Source organism: Drosophila bipectinata, chromosome 2R (genome assembly GCF_030179905.1).
Source record: "Drosophila bipectinata strain 14024-0381.07 chromosome 2R, DbipHiC1v2, whole genome shotgun sequence".
NCBI classification, from domain to species: Eukaryota; Metazoa; Arthropoda; class Insecta; order Diptera; family Drosophilidae; genus Drosophila; species Drosophila bipectinata.
This window is the reverse complement of record NC_091737.1, coordinates 21,108,282-21,120,621: the sequence shown is the minus strand read 5'-3', so window position 1 is coordinate 21,120,621 and position 12,340 is coordinate 21,108,282. Positions and strand designations below refer to the sequence as shown.

Genomic DNA, 12,340 nt, shown 5'->3' with positions numbered 1-12,340 from the left:
TGAAAAAAAGACGAGCGATTTCAGCAGCGTCACTACCAATTGTTACTGCCGTGTATCATATCAAAACTGCATATATATATTTTATATATCTCTGTGGTATTTGGAAGCCATCAGTGGCAGGCTTATCGCTATACTCCATAATCGAGAGTTATAGATCAAGATAATCATAAATATATCTACCTGACTCATCAGGCTAGACTAGAGACAGGTAAAAAACACAAACACACATAATGCCGCTCTAAAAAAGCCATTAGAGCAGTTCTGGATAAGTCGGGTAACCCGATCTTTGTCATTAATTTCTCGAAAAAATTCCAGACAAGTGTTTTTTTTTTCTGCCAACTTCAAGCAAATTCCATTCACCACAATGAGTGCCGATTGTTCCAAAGTTTGTTCCACAAGCGATAAATAATATTGGAAAGAGTTGTGGGCAACAGTTTGGGTTAATTACTCCACCAGTTGCATGCAAAAATGAAAAGATTGCAATTGTTATAACCACTTCCCCCACAATTATTCCATGCCACTTGTCGCGTGCTTTTTAAACAGTTCAATCATATATAATATATAGTATAATCCATATATTCCACATATACATACACTCGCCTTTTTAGGCACAACAGCTGCGGTTGCGGATGATGTATTTACTGTCTGAGGTCGGGCGAATACTTCCAAACGTAAGGTACAACTTTCCTGCTCTCGTTGTCGCCTAAATATATCTCTCACAGATACCAGATACAAGATACAACAGCAATTGAGTCGGTTCGAAAATAAATATCGGATGCTTTTGGTAAACTTTACCTCGTAATTGAGTGTCAAAGATCCAAAATAAAAATAAATAAAAACAACTGAAGAGAACACGACATTATTACACAATGTCAAGTGCGCGATAATACCCAGATAAAAATAAAATATATGAGCCAATTATGATTTGGTTTTTATCTTCCGGAGGGCTTATCAAGAAAATGATTTTAGAAACAAGATGAAACAACATTTCAGTCAGTTGCGAAAATACCTGCTAAAAGATATCAACAGCATGATTATTTATATGTGAATTAATTAACGACAATATGCTAAGATAGTGCCAGCCCCACAGCCCCACCAAATCAATCCAATAACGCTCAATTTCCTTGACCATAAATCTATATTGATTGCCATCAATGTGCCAGACCCAAGTCGGTCACCCCGTCCAAAATATTTTCGATTTGATGTTGGATTTTTGGCAACTCCTCTGGCTTCTGATAACTATTTTTCATTATAACTAAGCACTGAGTATTTATTACATTTGCCTTTAGTCTCACTAAGAACCTGTAGTTACGGCGATAAGTAAGTAAGTAAGTACTCCCTGACAACAGACATATGTATATTTTTGCCATGTCAACGGTATCCAGTGGCAAGTTTCTCCACCATTTCTCTCAGTGTCCATAGGTGTGCACTTATCATCGGGCAACGGCAGGTCAAACTCACTCACTTACTGGAAGGGCAGCGCCGATCGAAGAGATGAATGTGAAGCGTGCCAGCTGCAAATGTTGCACAAAGATTCGGCTACGGAGTATTTGGATATACCCTACAATTACTACATGGAAAGTTCAATATTTTACTGAATTGTTTTTAAAAAAAACTTGTTTAAAAACTATAGCTAAATCAAGCTAAAATTTGTATCGTAAACATGGCTTTTTATTCAAAAAACTATCAAAACTAATAAAAATATTTTACCTTAAGCTTAACTTGTAAATAAATCTTTATTTCCTCTTTTTTTTAAATAACACCAACAATTAAAAAGCTATATAATTGTGTACATAATAAATACCATGGTAAACATGAAAATTTAAAGTGCATATGTTTTTTATTATTTTGCTAAACGAGTTTAAGGTTTTTAGCACATATTAATTCTGAAAAAAATCCCCCTAAAATAAAATATTTATTCCTATATGTAAATACCACAAAATAATTATTGCTTTTTAGCTGCTGTATATTTTATTTTACATAAAATAATACAAATTTTCTTTAAAAAATTAGTTTAAAAACAAAAAAATATTAAAAAAGATCACCAATCTGTCGTATAGGTCCTGCCAAAACAGAAAACAGCCACGGGACAACAACTGCAAAGGGCGGAAAGGGACGCCCAGGACCCAGAGGGTTGGGGGGGTCGACCGAAAATGATAGAGGATATCGGAAGGGAGGATAGTCTGCTGCGGAGCTAGTCTGCTGCAGCCGGAGAGAGAACTGAGCAGCAGCTTGCCTGGCTTGCAGGGGTTGCAATATCCTGCTGTTGCCCGTAGCCTGAGCCTGTATCCTGTTGCCCTCCCGCTTCAGCTGCCGCAACTCAAACAGCTGCAACAATTTTTTCCCCTCTGTTGTGTTTTATTTTTTTTTAATTTCCTTGGCCCGGCACATCCCCTAATGCCACTATCTCTCTGGTTCCTGCCGCATTTGTTTTGGGGTTGGAGTTGCCATCGCCAGTTGCCAGTTGCCAGTTTCCAGTTGCCGGGGTGCATTCATAGTTCAGTCGTGGCGATCGCCAGGTGAACGAAGGTTGTGTCGCGCAGAGCTGAAAATCTAAAGTCGGAACTACATTAGGAGCCATGTCGGGGAAACTGATCATGAAACGCAAACGAGCTAGCCAGGAGGAGCAGCAGCAGCAGCAACAGGGACAGGAGGTCCAGCCGCAACAACAGCAACATAGGCAGCCGGAGGATAATGTCCCAGTTCCAGAGAAACGTCATCGTCCTCTGACGCCTCCGGCTGAGGAGGAAACGGCCGGATATCAGACTCCTCCAGATGCCCCCAATCGTATCCTGCTGGAAGCCCTCCAGAAGATCATGGAGCTGCAATCCGAATTGGATGCCTTCGAGCATGATCTTGACGATAGAGACGATTACGAAGCAATCGGAGAGGATGAGGATGAGGAAGCCAGTGCTGAGGATGCGGAAGTGGCTGCACAATTCGCCCAGCCCACACCCGCCCAGCGAAGTCAGGCGGAGGCCCTGGGCTTTGCTATGTGCGCCAGGGAAACCCTGCTCTTCCTGCAAAGCGAGGGCATACCCACCGAGTCCCCACTGTACCAGACCCTGTTGGGGAAGTTGGTTAGCCAGAGCGATGGCCTACTGCAGGCCTAAGCCAGAGTGGAGGCCACGAGCCTCCTTCTGAGCCAGATTCTAGTCACCCTTTGCTGCGATCTCATTGCAAGTAAAACCCGAGAGAGAGAACTAAATAGAGTAGTCCCAGGGTTGGCCAAATTTCACCCCCTAGTGGGGTGGAAAATGTTCATCCCGGGGATCTTCGTAATCCTAAGCTGTTTATTCTAGTCAATTATTGTGAAGCAATATAAAAAGAATATAAGAATAAAATAAATTAATCAAATAAATACAAAAAAAGAAGAGTCTTTTTATTTAAAACACAATTGATTTTTGATTTCGATTTTCATATATTTTAAATATATTTATTTATTCATTTAGTTTTATTACTTGTGTTATTTGATTTTACATATAATAGTTATAATTAATGAGAATAACTCAATCGCAATATATTATTTCTTTGAATTCAGTTTTGTAGGTATGTATATAATATAAGTTGTATATATATTTATTGTTATAAGGGCGGGGGGTGTGTTGTTTGTTTGTTTGTATCTTGTTTTTTTTATGTTTATTAGTTCTTTAACTTTTTTTTATATATTTCATAAATTATTTTGGGGGCTGGAACCGCCCTAAAGATGCATTATGATTCTTCAGTATTAGTTATCATCTGTATAATTTGTAACAACAATAATTATTTGTAATAAATGGTTGTAATCCTTTGTATTATATTTATTACTGATATTCCATTAAAACTAGATTTTAATTGTTTTCAACAATTTAACATTTCACGTGGTTGTAAGTAAATGTTTTCCTTTTTCTTTTTTGGACAAGATATTCGATTTATATATTCTTATTCGAGTATTATTTATTTCATGGCGTTAGTAAAGTACAATTTATTAGCTCCAAGTAGTCCGAAATTAAGACAAATACAAAAAAAATAACATAGATAAATTGGCATTTCAATTGGTAATTTCAAATAATGGAGGCGATCTCGACGAGATCATCTTCCCACATACATTTGGCACAATTTCTTGGTTCTACTTAAGCTCTACTTTAATTTAGAAACTAATTGGGTTTAGCAGTAAACAGAAATCGAAAATTGAGCTTGGCAACTGTTTGAATTGTCGATTACAAGTCGATTATATATAATTAGGGTTTAAGTTTTTGTTAGTTAAGTATGTGTATTTAATGGAGACTCGTGGCCTCATGGGTTACAGATGGGTTAAGTACATAGAATTATGTTGTTATTCGTTTAATATTATTTAGTTACGTTATTACGTTTAATATTAACTTTGCACATGTGTATAAGTAAATCGAGTATTCTGTTTATTATTCTTAGTGGTTCGCTTTAACTCTTTGCTCTTTTATTGTTTTCGTATATTGGGTTTTAATAAAGTAATCATTTGCAGCATTATCCACTTATGGACCTTGTTTCACAATTAACTTGTATATAATAGGAGCCTACAGAGATCTCAAATGAGATCTCCCATTTGAAATGTCTGTTGTACCTCCAGTATTCTTGAATCTTCTTATTAACTTTGTAGATTGTTAGTATTTCGATATATTAGATAGTTCGAGTATTAGATAATTCTTGTTTAAGGTATTTTAAAGTTTATCTGTTACTTGTTCTCTGTTAATTATGTAAATATTAGAATTTGTAAGTGTATATAATATATATATATATATTTTTTCTTTATCTGTATTGTTAGTTTTGCCATATACGCATATATAAATAAAATTATGTTTTAAATGTGCCCTCTGTATTAATTATTATTATATATTCTATTAAGTTAATTAATCTCATAGATTTTGTCTCGATCGCATATCATCGGTTCTTGGCTACTCTCCTATACATAGCTTTGTCTTCTCTATCAGTTGGATTCGCTCTCTGTACTTCATACATTATAGTATCATATATGTATTTTTTAATGTCTGAATATATCCCCAGCCCAACTTTAAGCTGAGCCGTGTGCTTAATTACTGATTACCCCCACTATTCAGGCTCATTGAATATCTTTAAGATGTATTCTTTTTTTTGTTGTAAATAGAGATAAAAAACCGGACACAGTTTCGTACGAGTGTGTGTTTGTTGTTTTTTGTGTTTGAAGTTTGAAAGTAAAGTATTAATTTGTAGATCCAGCCTCATCTTCATTGAAGGACACTCCTTGCACGCAAAAATATATGTATAAATATATTTGTTATGTATATATGTTCATTTTTTTGTTTTGTTTGTCAATAGTCGTCGTATATATATATATTGTAAAGTTCATTTTGTCCATTTTGTAAATACTCCCTCCCCCTCCTTCCCACCTTACTTTAAATCTTATGAATTCGAATTCAAGTGTACAAAGTATTTTTGATGTGGATGTTGATGTGGATGTTGATTTTTCTTTTTTTTGCGAAAAGCTTTTCTACTTTTAGTTAGTTGTTCTGGTTGTTGTTGATGTTGTTGTTGTTACTGGTGTTGTTGTATGGCTTGGATTCAGAAAAACTGCACTGGCAAGAACGGAAATGTGCCAATATGAAGCGAAGAAGGATTAGCAGGTCTGTAAGAGAATGTTAATTGGAATTTAGAGATAGAGAGTTCTTCATGTCGTTTTTCATTTTTTTTTTCATTGCTTGACATTAGGTGTGGATATGGGTCATCGAAAACTTTCAGATCAATGCAAATTAGAAAGCAATTATTTTGATTGATAAGCGGATTTAAAAGCAAGCAGGTGGCATTGCTAGTAACTTGCATTGATCAAAGAATTCGATGGGCTTGTGGGTGTGCGCAAGGACGAAGGAGTTACTTGATTTTAACTTTAGTTTTGATCGCATTTCAATACCTTACTAATAGCATATTGGGCACTGAAGCGGTTGTTGTTGTTGTGGTGGTGTGGTTGTTATTGATGTTGTTGTTGTAATGATTTTTACTGCCTAGTGTGTGATTGTTGCTGTTGTTGGCACTCTTTTGGCCATCCATCTGGCCGACTGGATAGGAGGATAAGTATGAAACATCGTTGGATTTCTTCTCACCGATTTGGTGATAGCGACTGTGGCAATTAATATTATTATTGTTATGATTTTGGTTTTGGTTATTGGTGTTATTAATTGTGTGATTATTCATATGGTTGCTCTGGCTGCCGTTGCTGTTGTTGTGGGTTGATAGCGGTGGCGGTGGGAGATTTGGTTGCGACTGTTGTTGTTGTGGCTAAAATAAATATTTTTCAATATTTTTTAACAAGCTTGAAATCCAATTAAACTTACCTTGTTAGTGCCATTAAAGAAGTAATTTGAATTTAAGTTCTTGCCTGCTTGGCACTCACTTGCTCCTGGTCCGGGCAAGTAGTTATTGGTGCTATTGGTTTGGGATTTAATGATCAGATTCTGGTTGTTTCCTCCTGGATTACTAGCACGTCCTGCTATTCCGCTAACACAGCTCGGACCCAGCAAATTTCACCTATTAACGTGGCTGCGATTGTGATTGGAATTAAGGCCAGAGCCGCCGATTGCATTCGCTTGAGAGCCACCGCCAGTGCCCAGGCCACCGTTGCCTCCGCCACCAGCTAAAGACATAAATAATATTATTTCTGATATGTAATCACCTATATTCCCACAAACTCACCTGCATATCCAGGCGAATGCTGGTAGTAGTCTCGTCTTCCATAATCCGGCTCATAGTCCGAGCTTTCGTAATGACCACCGCGTACACCTCCACCACTGATGCCACCCATGCCGCCTAAAATGCCTGCGGGGGGACCATGTGGTCCATGACCATGACTGCCATAGGAGTAGCTGTCGTATGATTGATGTGGATCGTAGCCCAAGCCGTCATCATAGCCACGACTGCCATTAAAATAAACAAAGTAAGTAATACAAGTAGGTCTAGTTCCCGGGATAGCTAATAACTTACCCATACGTCTCATCCATGGCAGTTCTGGCTTTTTCCAGTATAGACATCACTTTTTGTTTAGGAGCTAGTACATTTTTGCTAAATGATGAGGGCTGTGAGCCTCTAAAATGTAAAGACATACATCATTTAATATTTTTAAAGATTTCTTGCTAAATAACGCACCTGTAACCATGATGAACTGTATTTTTGACTCCACCAATCGTGTTAATCGACCCACCACCCATGGCACTGTTCCCGGAGGTCACGTGTGAGGACTTCTTGTAAACACTCTTGCCATTCTCGTTCTCATTTAGACTAGTGCTGTCCATCAACTCCCGCAGCTGCTCCTGCCGAATGATGTCATTGCTGTCCGGAATCAGATACTTTCTTAGCTCCGCCATGGCATAGGCGATCCTGGCATAAGCTTCTGCTGGCGGCGCTATCGTCGATATCTCCACGTGCAGGTCGCTGTTGAGGTGTGCATACTTTGGGTCCTTGGAGCTGCGCAGCTCCTCCTCCTTAACGCGATCCCGCATAGAGTTGCGGCCCAGGACGGTCATTTTGCAAAGCGTTTCCTCCTGCAGTCGTCGCAGTGAGTTTCCCTTCGGTCCTAGTAATTTTCCGACAAAGTTGAACTATAAAGAGAGGCTTGTTAGTATCCTTTTGAATATTATTTTTGAAAACCATACCTTGGGGTGTTCTCTAATTGGCACCAGGACCCGCTGTGAGATCCGTAATGGCTTCTCTCTGTAGATATCCGCATATTTTTGCTCTCTAGATGGAATCCTTCCAGTGGTCTGGACTTTTTCTATTTCTAAAGCGCATGATATCGATTATTGAAACAAAATAGATCTTGAATCTGTAAGCTTTAATATCTTACCACCCTCTATTAACTTTTCGGCAATGGGAAACTTCCTGTCCATCCTATTCCTCTCCGCCATACAATCGCGTATATACTCATTGGCCTTCTCATTTATCTGGACACTATTGGCAGAGTCGGCTGCATGATGGCCATGATCGTGGGCAGAACTGTCGCCATTGTGAGCTCCACCGGGTGCACCGCTGGAGCCACCGACTGATTTTCGTGGCTTGCCGCCAAAATCGTTGTCATCGTCGTTGAAGGTGGAAAAGTCACCGTTACCGTCGTACTTCTCGGTCATGATGTGTTGCCCCCGGAGCGGGCGGTCGGCAAGCGGAGGAGCTGAAAGCTAAAGCTGGGAAGGCTGGCTATTACAAAATAAATTAATTAGTATTTTAAATTATATGTTTAGATTCAAATTTGGTTTAAGTTTTTTCTTTTACATTTTTCTATTTTTAAAGTGTAGTAATTAAAAACTAATATTAGTTTATTAAAATCAATTGGCGGATACCCTTTGCCTACGCTTTCTCACACTAATGCAAGTTCACACACACACACATCCATATGTATAGTACATGAGCAAAAACAACCACCATACAAAATTGGTCGAAAATCAAATTGTTGCCGTAAGACACAATATTCAAAAGCTTTTGGCAAATAAAACCGGTAAAAAAGATGCTTTTTATTTAGTTTACTTCACTAACAATAAATCACGGCTTTAGATTTGTCCACTTCACCTTCAGAATGTCCAACTGGTGATCCCCGCCACTCTGAAAGCCCTTCCTGCGCCACCCTCACTGCACTTTCACTTTTCAGTGGGACGCAGTTTTTCACCTATTTCTTTTCTGTATTTGCAAATTGCATCGGACGTTTTCTGTTGCTTCTCTCGTCCTGTGTTTAGCGGTAATTTCTCTTTTAACTGCACACTCTATTAGCTTTTGCATTGCCAACTGATTTGGTGCTGGTATTTACCACTATTTAATGGCCTTCTCGAATATTGCTTTCAATTTAAAATATGTTGCGAAAAAACTGCAATTGAACTTGCGAAAAAAACAATACCACGGGCAATGTGACCGTGCGACGAAAGCTCAAGAAAACGGGCTTACACCAAAACCAGCAAAGTTTCGCGGTTCCTCGTACAGTAAGGACCTCCATAAATGGCAAGAACAGGATATTATTAATATTAATAAATATAAAAGAAGAAGATGACGGATAAAAGAAGAAGAGGTAGTTTCCATCGCTGCAAATGAAAGAAGTTGTTTAGGTTGAAGCTTTAAATTCTTTCATTGTTTTCTCCCGAATTGTACATTTTTGTTTTAAAACCTTTTTTATTTTAAAGCTTTAAATAGTTTTTATGTTTATCAGAGCGCCAATACCTGAAAAGCTACCTGATTACCATCAAAAGTTCTTAAATTACTTTTGCCAAGAATTATTAAACAATTTTTAAAACTTTAAAAAAAAACTTTAAACTTTTTTAAGCCAAACTGGAAAACGGGAAAACATCGCTACCAGTGTTGGATAATTTAATATTTTTTTGCCCTGGCAACCCTAAGCACGAGTAAGTTGGCAGGTCGGTTGGCCCTCTGTTTCCATTATTTCATAGACAACAAAAACTGTTTTGGAAGGAGTTAATCGGGGGCTCAAGTTGTCTTATTCCGGGGATGTGAGTCATAGCCTATTGTCCAGATCGAAATCTCAAGATGTCCATGGCACAAAGTCCAAATTCCTGCGTGGAGACGCCCAAGGCGCCGGAGTGGCTATCCAAATTGGAGTCTCGTCGGGAGCAACTGAAGCGCTCGAAGCTGGGACACGAATCCGGTGCTGGAGCTCCCTGCAATCAGTGCAAGGACAAGTGCCCAGGATTGGACTTGCACTTTTGGCGGAAGGTTTGCCGCAACTGCAAATGCCGTAAGAACGAGCACGCGTGTCCTGAGGATGACGACATCACAGGATGGGCACAGTTCGAGATCCTTGGCCAGATACGTGCCAAGCCAGCTTGTAAGTTGTGAAATTGTAACTCCGAAACATGTATAATTCTCATTATTACGCGCTTTGGACAGACATTAAAATCAAGGCCCTGGCCAGTCAACCGGTGCAGTTGGAATGGGTGCCCCCAAATGCCGCTCCCGATGTAGTCACCGATTATATGGAGAAACTTGGCACCGCCCAAATACCCGTGGCCGGAAGCGATGCTGCCCTCAAGCGAAAGCAGCAGCTGGAACTGCAGGTACCGCCGCACGATTTGGACGCCACCCTTTGTGACGGGCTGTCGGAGACGGAGGCTCGCCAGCTTCAACAATATGTTCAGCGATTGCGCGAGCAGTGCGTGGGCCAGGGCGTGGTGGTCCGTTTGGGAAATCGTCTGAATCATGCTCAAGTGGAGCATGTGGCTCCAACTGTGGTTGCTCCACCGGAGACGAGCAAAACCTGGCAATCTATTGGACTCTCCCCCGTCGCAGACGTCACTCTAAACGAGCTTCTAGGAAATGCCAAGCTATCACAGGCTTTGGCCAGTCCAGCCAGTGCCCATCCCAGATTACTGGTGGCCTTTGCCGAGCCCCTAACCGATTCGGTGGATGAGTTTCAGGAAAATGGAGCCTTGCGGGCTCAGTCGAAGGAAAAGCTTTTGGGAATTAGCAAGCCGGCACTTCAAAGCTTGGTAACACACGGAGTCGTTTACGACAAGGTCTTGGGAATGCTGCAGGTAAGAGCAATGGATTGGAAGTTCCTGTTTGGGTTTTTAAATATTTTTTTTTTCAGGACAAGAATCTGAACATTTCCAGGGATCCCAAACTGGGACCCATTGCCGAGTTCCGAAAGGAGTACTCGAAAAACCCCCAATTCAGGGCCGAGATCAACACCATCTGCCCCCCGCAGCCTATGACTCCCGTGAAATCGGCTCCAGGCACACCGTTCAACTCACCACTGCCCCTGAAGAATCCAGTGCAGGCCAGATTTGGAGCCCAGATGCGTCAGGATACTCCCATGCGGAGAGTGAAGTTCGGGGGCGTATCCACCGTTGTTTATGATTGTGGTCTGCCCACCAATACGGACTACGATCGAGATCCGGTCTTTGCCCAGATCCTGCAGGCGGAACCCCTCAAGCAAGCCTTTCAAGAGGCTCGTGCTGGACGCGCTCCGTCCTCGGTAGTTATATCCACTCTACCAGCTCCCGTGGCAAATATTGGAGAATTAAGGGGACTGCCGCCCGCTACCAAGGCTCAACTGCAATCGATCGGATTGGACAAGAACATGCTGCAGTCTGCTGTGGCCAACGCTCCCTACTACGACCGGCTATTCCACACCCTTCAGGACAAGGGCATCTCACACGATCAGTGCCAGCTATTGCAGCCCCTGAAGCAAGTACATGACTGGCTATTGGACGACGATAAGCTGCTGGAGGATATTGATAAAGTCTTTGCTGACATGGCCAATGGTGCCAAGGATATTTCTTATCCGAAATCCAATCTCGGGGAGCTGCCTACATCGCAGAGCAGCGACTCTGGCTTCCACTCGAAGCCCTCGACTCCCGGTTATGGCAGCGAGGACCTAACTGCCGGTCAGGGCCGGTTCGTTAGCATACCGGGAATCGAGGACATGAATATGTATCCGAACTGTGCTGGAATGCCCGAACAGTTCCAACAACTACGAATCCACGGCGATGAAGCTGCAGGAAAAGGTAGGTATTCTCTAATTTGGATAAAACCATGACTAATAACCTCTCATGGCTTGCAGACAACGTATCCACCATCTTATGCTGCGACTGTAGCCAGCCCATAGCTTTTGGCGAGGTGGCTGTGAAAGCGGATCGAGCTGGGAAGGAGATCGCCTGGCATCCCGGCTGCTTCAAGTGCCACACATGTCGCGAGCTGCTGGCCGACTTGGTCTACTTCTTCCACCAGGGACAGGTCTACTGTGGCCGCGACTTGGCCATCAAGTTGAAGATACCGCGCTGCCGCGCCTGCGACGAGTTGATCTTCACGAAGGAGTACACGGCAGCGGAGGGAGCCACCTTCCATATCAAGCACTTCTGCTGCTACCAATGCGACGAGCCCCTGGCCGGCCAGCAGTATATACCCGATGAGAACTCCAATATGCCACTGTGCCTGCAGTGCTACGATCGTTTCTTTGCAGTGGCCTGCAAAAATTGCCAGCAACCCATTGGACCGGCCGATCAGGGCGTGGTCTGGGGCGATATCCATTGGCATGGCCAGTGTTTTGTCTGTGCTGGAGTCCAGTGCTCCAAGTCGCTCATCGGCGGAAGGTTCTGCGTCAAGCAGGACATGCCCTTTTGCAGTCCCGCCTGTGTGCGTAGCGTTATTTCCTAAGGTTGTCTCCACAAAAACCAAAAAAAAAAAGTATTTAAAAAAGGATCAAAAAACGCACAAATATTTAGCATAAAACAGTGAATAGAAACTAGAGATGCCACACACTTCAAGTGCCTAGAATAGACCTGCATTTATAAAAAAAGACTGCTCCTTGTTGCAATTCCAAAATTTTTTAAAAAAGACCTCGAGCATGTCGATATTTTAACAA

General features: G+C 41.5%; 3 protein-coding genes and 1 long non-coding RNA gene across 4 annotated transcripts; 3 read left to right on the top strand and 1 right to left on the bottom strand.

Annotated features, from left to right (window-relative positions):
• Positions 1 to 34: 34 nt before the first annotated feature.
• LOC138926168 (uncharacterized) lies at positions 35 to 1,704 on the top strand. Its single transcript, XR_011442542.1, has 3 exons — positions 35 to 208; positions 609 to 671; positions 723 to 1,704. It is a non-coding gene; the product is annotated as an uncharacterized lncRNA (long non-coding RNA).
• A 723-nt stretch (positions 1,705 to 2,427) lies between these two features.
• Positions 2,428 to 3,334, top strand: insb (insensible). The gene has a single exon (XM_017254700.3). It carries the CDS (start codon positions 2,580 to 2,582, stop codon positions 3,111 to 3,113), a length of 534 nt encoding a protein of 177 aa, XP_017110189.2. The 5' UTR covers positions 2,428 to 2,579; the 3' UTR covers positions 3,114 to 3,334.
• A 451-nt stretch (positions 3,335 to 3,785) lies between these two features.
• Positions 3,786 to 8,909, bottom strand: qkr54B (quaking related 54B). The gene is given in 9 exon segments (XM_043210659.2): positions 3,786 to 5,617; positions 5,900 to 6,264; positions 6,321 to 6,619; positions 6,679 to 6,899; positions 6,967 to 7,068; positions 7,129 to 7,580; positions 7,635 to 7,759; positions 7,826 to 8,172; positions 8,777 to 8,909. Coding segments are annotated over 8 exon segments (1,908 nt in total). The 5' UTR covers positions 8,106 to 8,172; positions 8,777 to 8,909; the 3' UTR covers positions 3,786 to 5,553.
• A 457-nt stretch (positions 8,910 to 9,366) lies between these two features.
• On the top strand, positions 9,367 to 12,208 carry Tes (testin LIM domain protein). Its single transcript, XM_017254699.3, has 4 exons — positions 9,367 to 9,802; positions 9,865 to 10,508; positions 10,565 to 11,483; positions 11,540 to 12,208. Exons 1-4 carry the CDS (start codon positions 9,505 to 9,507, stop codon positions 12,130 to 12,132), a joined length of 2,454 nt encoding a protein of 817 aa, XP_017110188.2. The 5' UTR covers positions 9,367 to 9,504; the 3' UTR covers positions 12,133 to 12,208.
• Positions 12,209 to 12,340: the final 132 nt, after the last annotated feature.

Bases quoted from the DNA above. Each gene is read 5' to 3' on its own strand.
- insb (XM_017254700.3), top strand. From the start codon at position 2,580: ATGTCGGGGAAACTGATCATGAAACGCAAACGAGCTAGCCAGGAGGAG.
- Tes (XM_017254699.3), top strand. From the start codon at position 9,505: ATGTCCATGGCACAAAGTCCAAATTCCTGCGTGGAGACGCCCAAGGCG. The intron at 9,803-9,864 runs GTAAGTTGTGAA...CGCTTTGGACAG, and splicing joins GATACGTGCCAAGCCAGCTT to ACATTAAAATCAAGGCCCTG. The intron at 11,484-11,539 runs GTAGGTATTCTC...CATGGCTTGCAG, and splicing joins CGATGAAGCTGCAGGAAAAG to ACAACGTATCCACCATCTTA.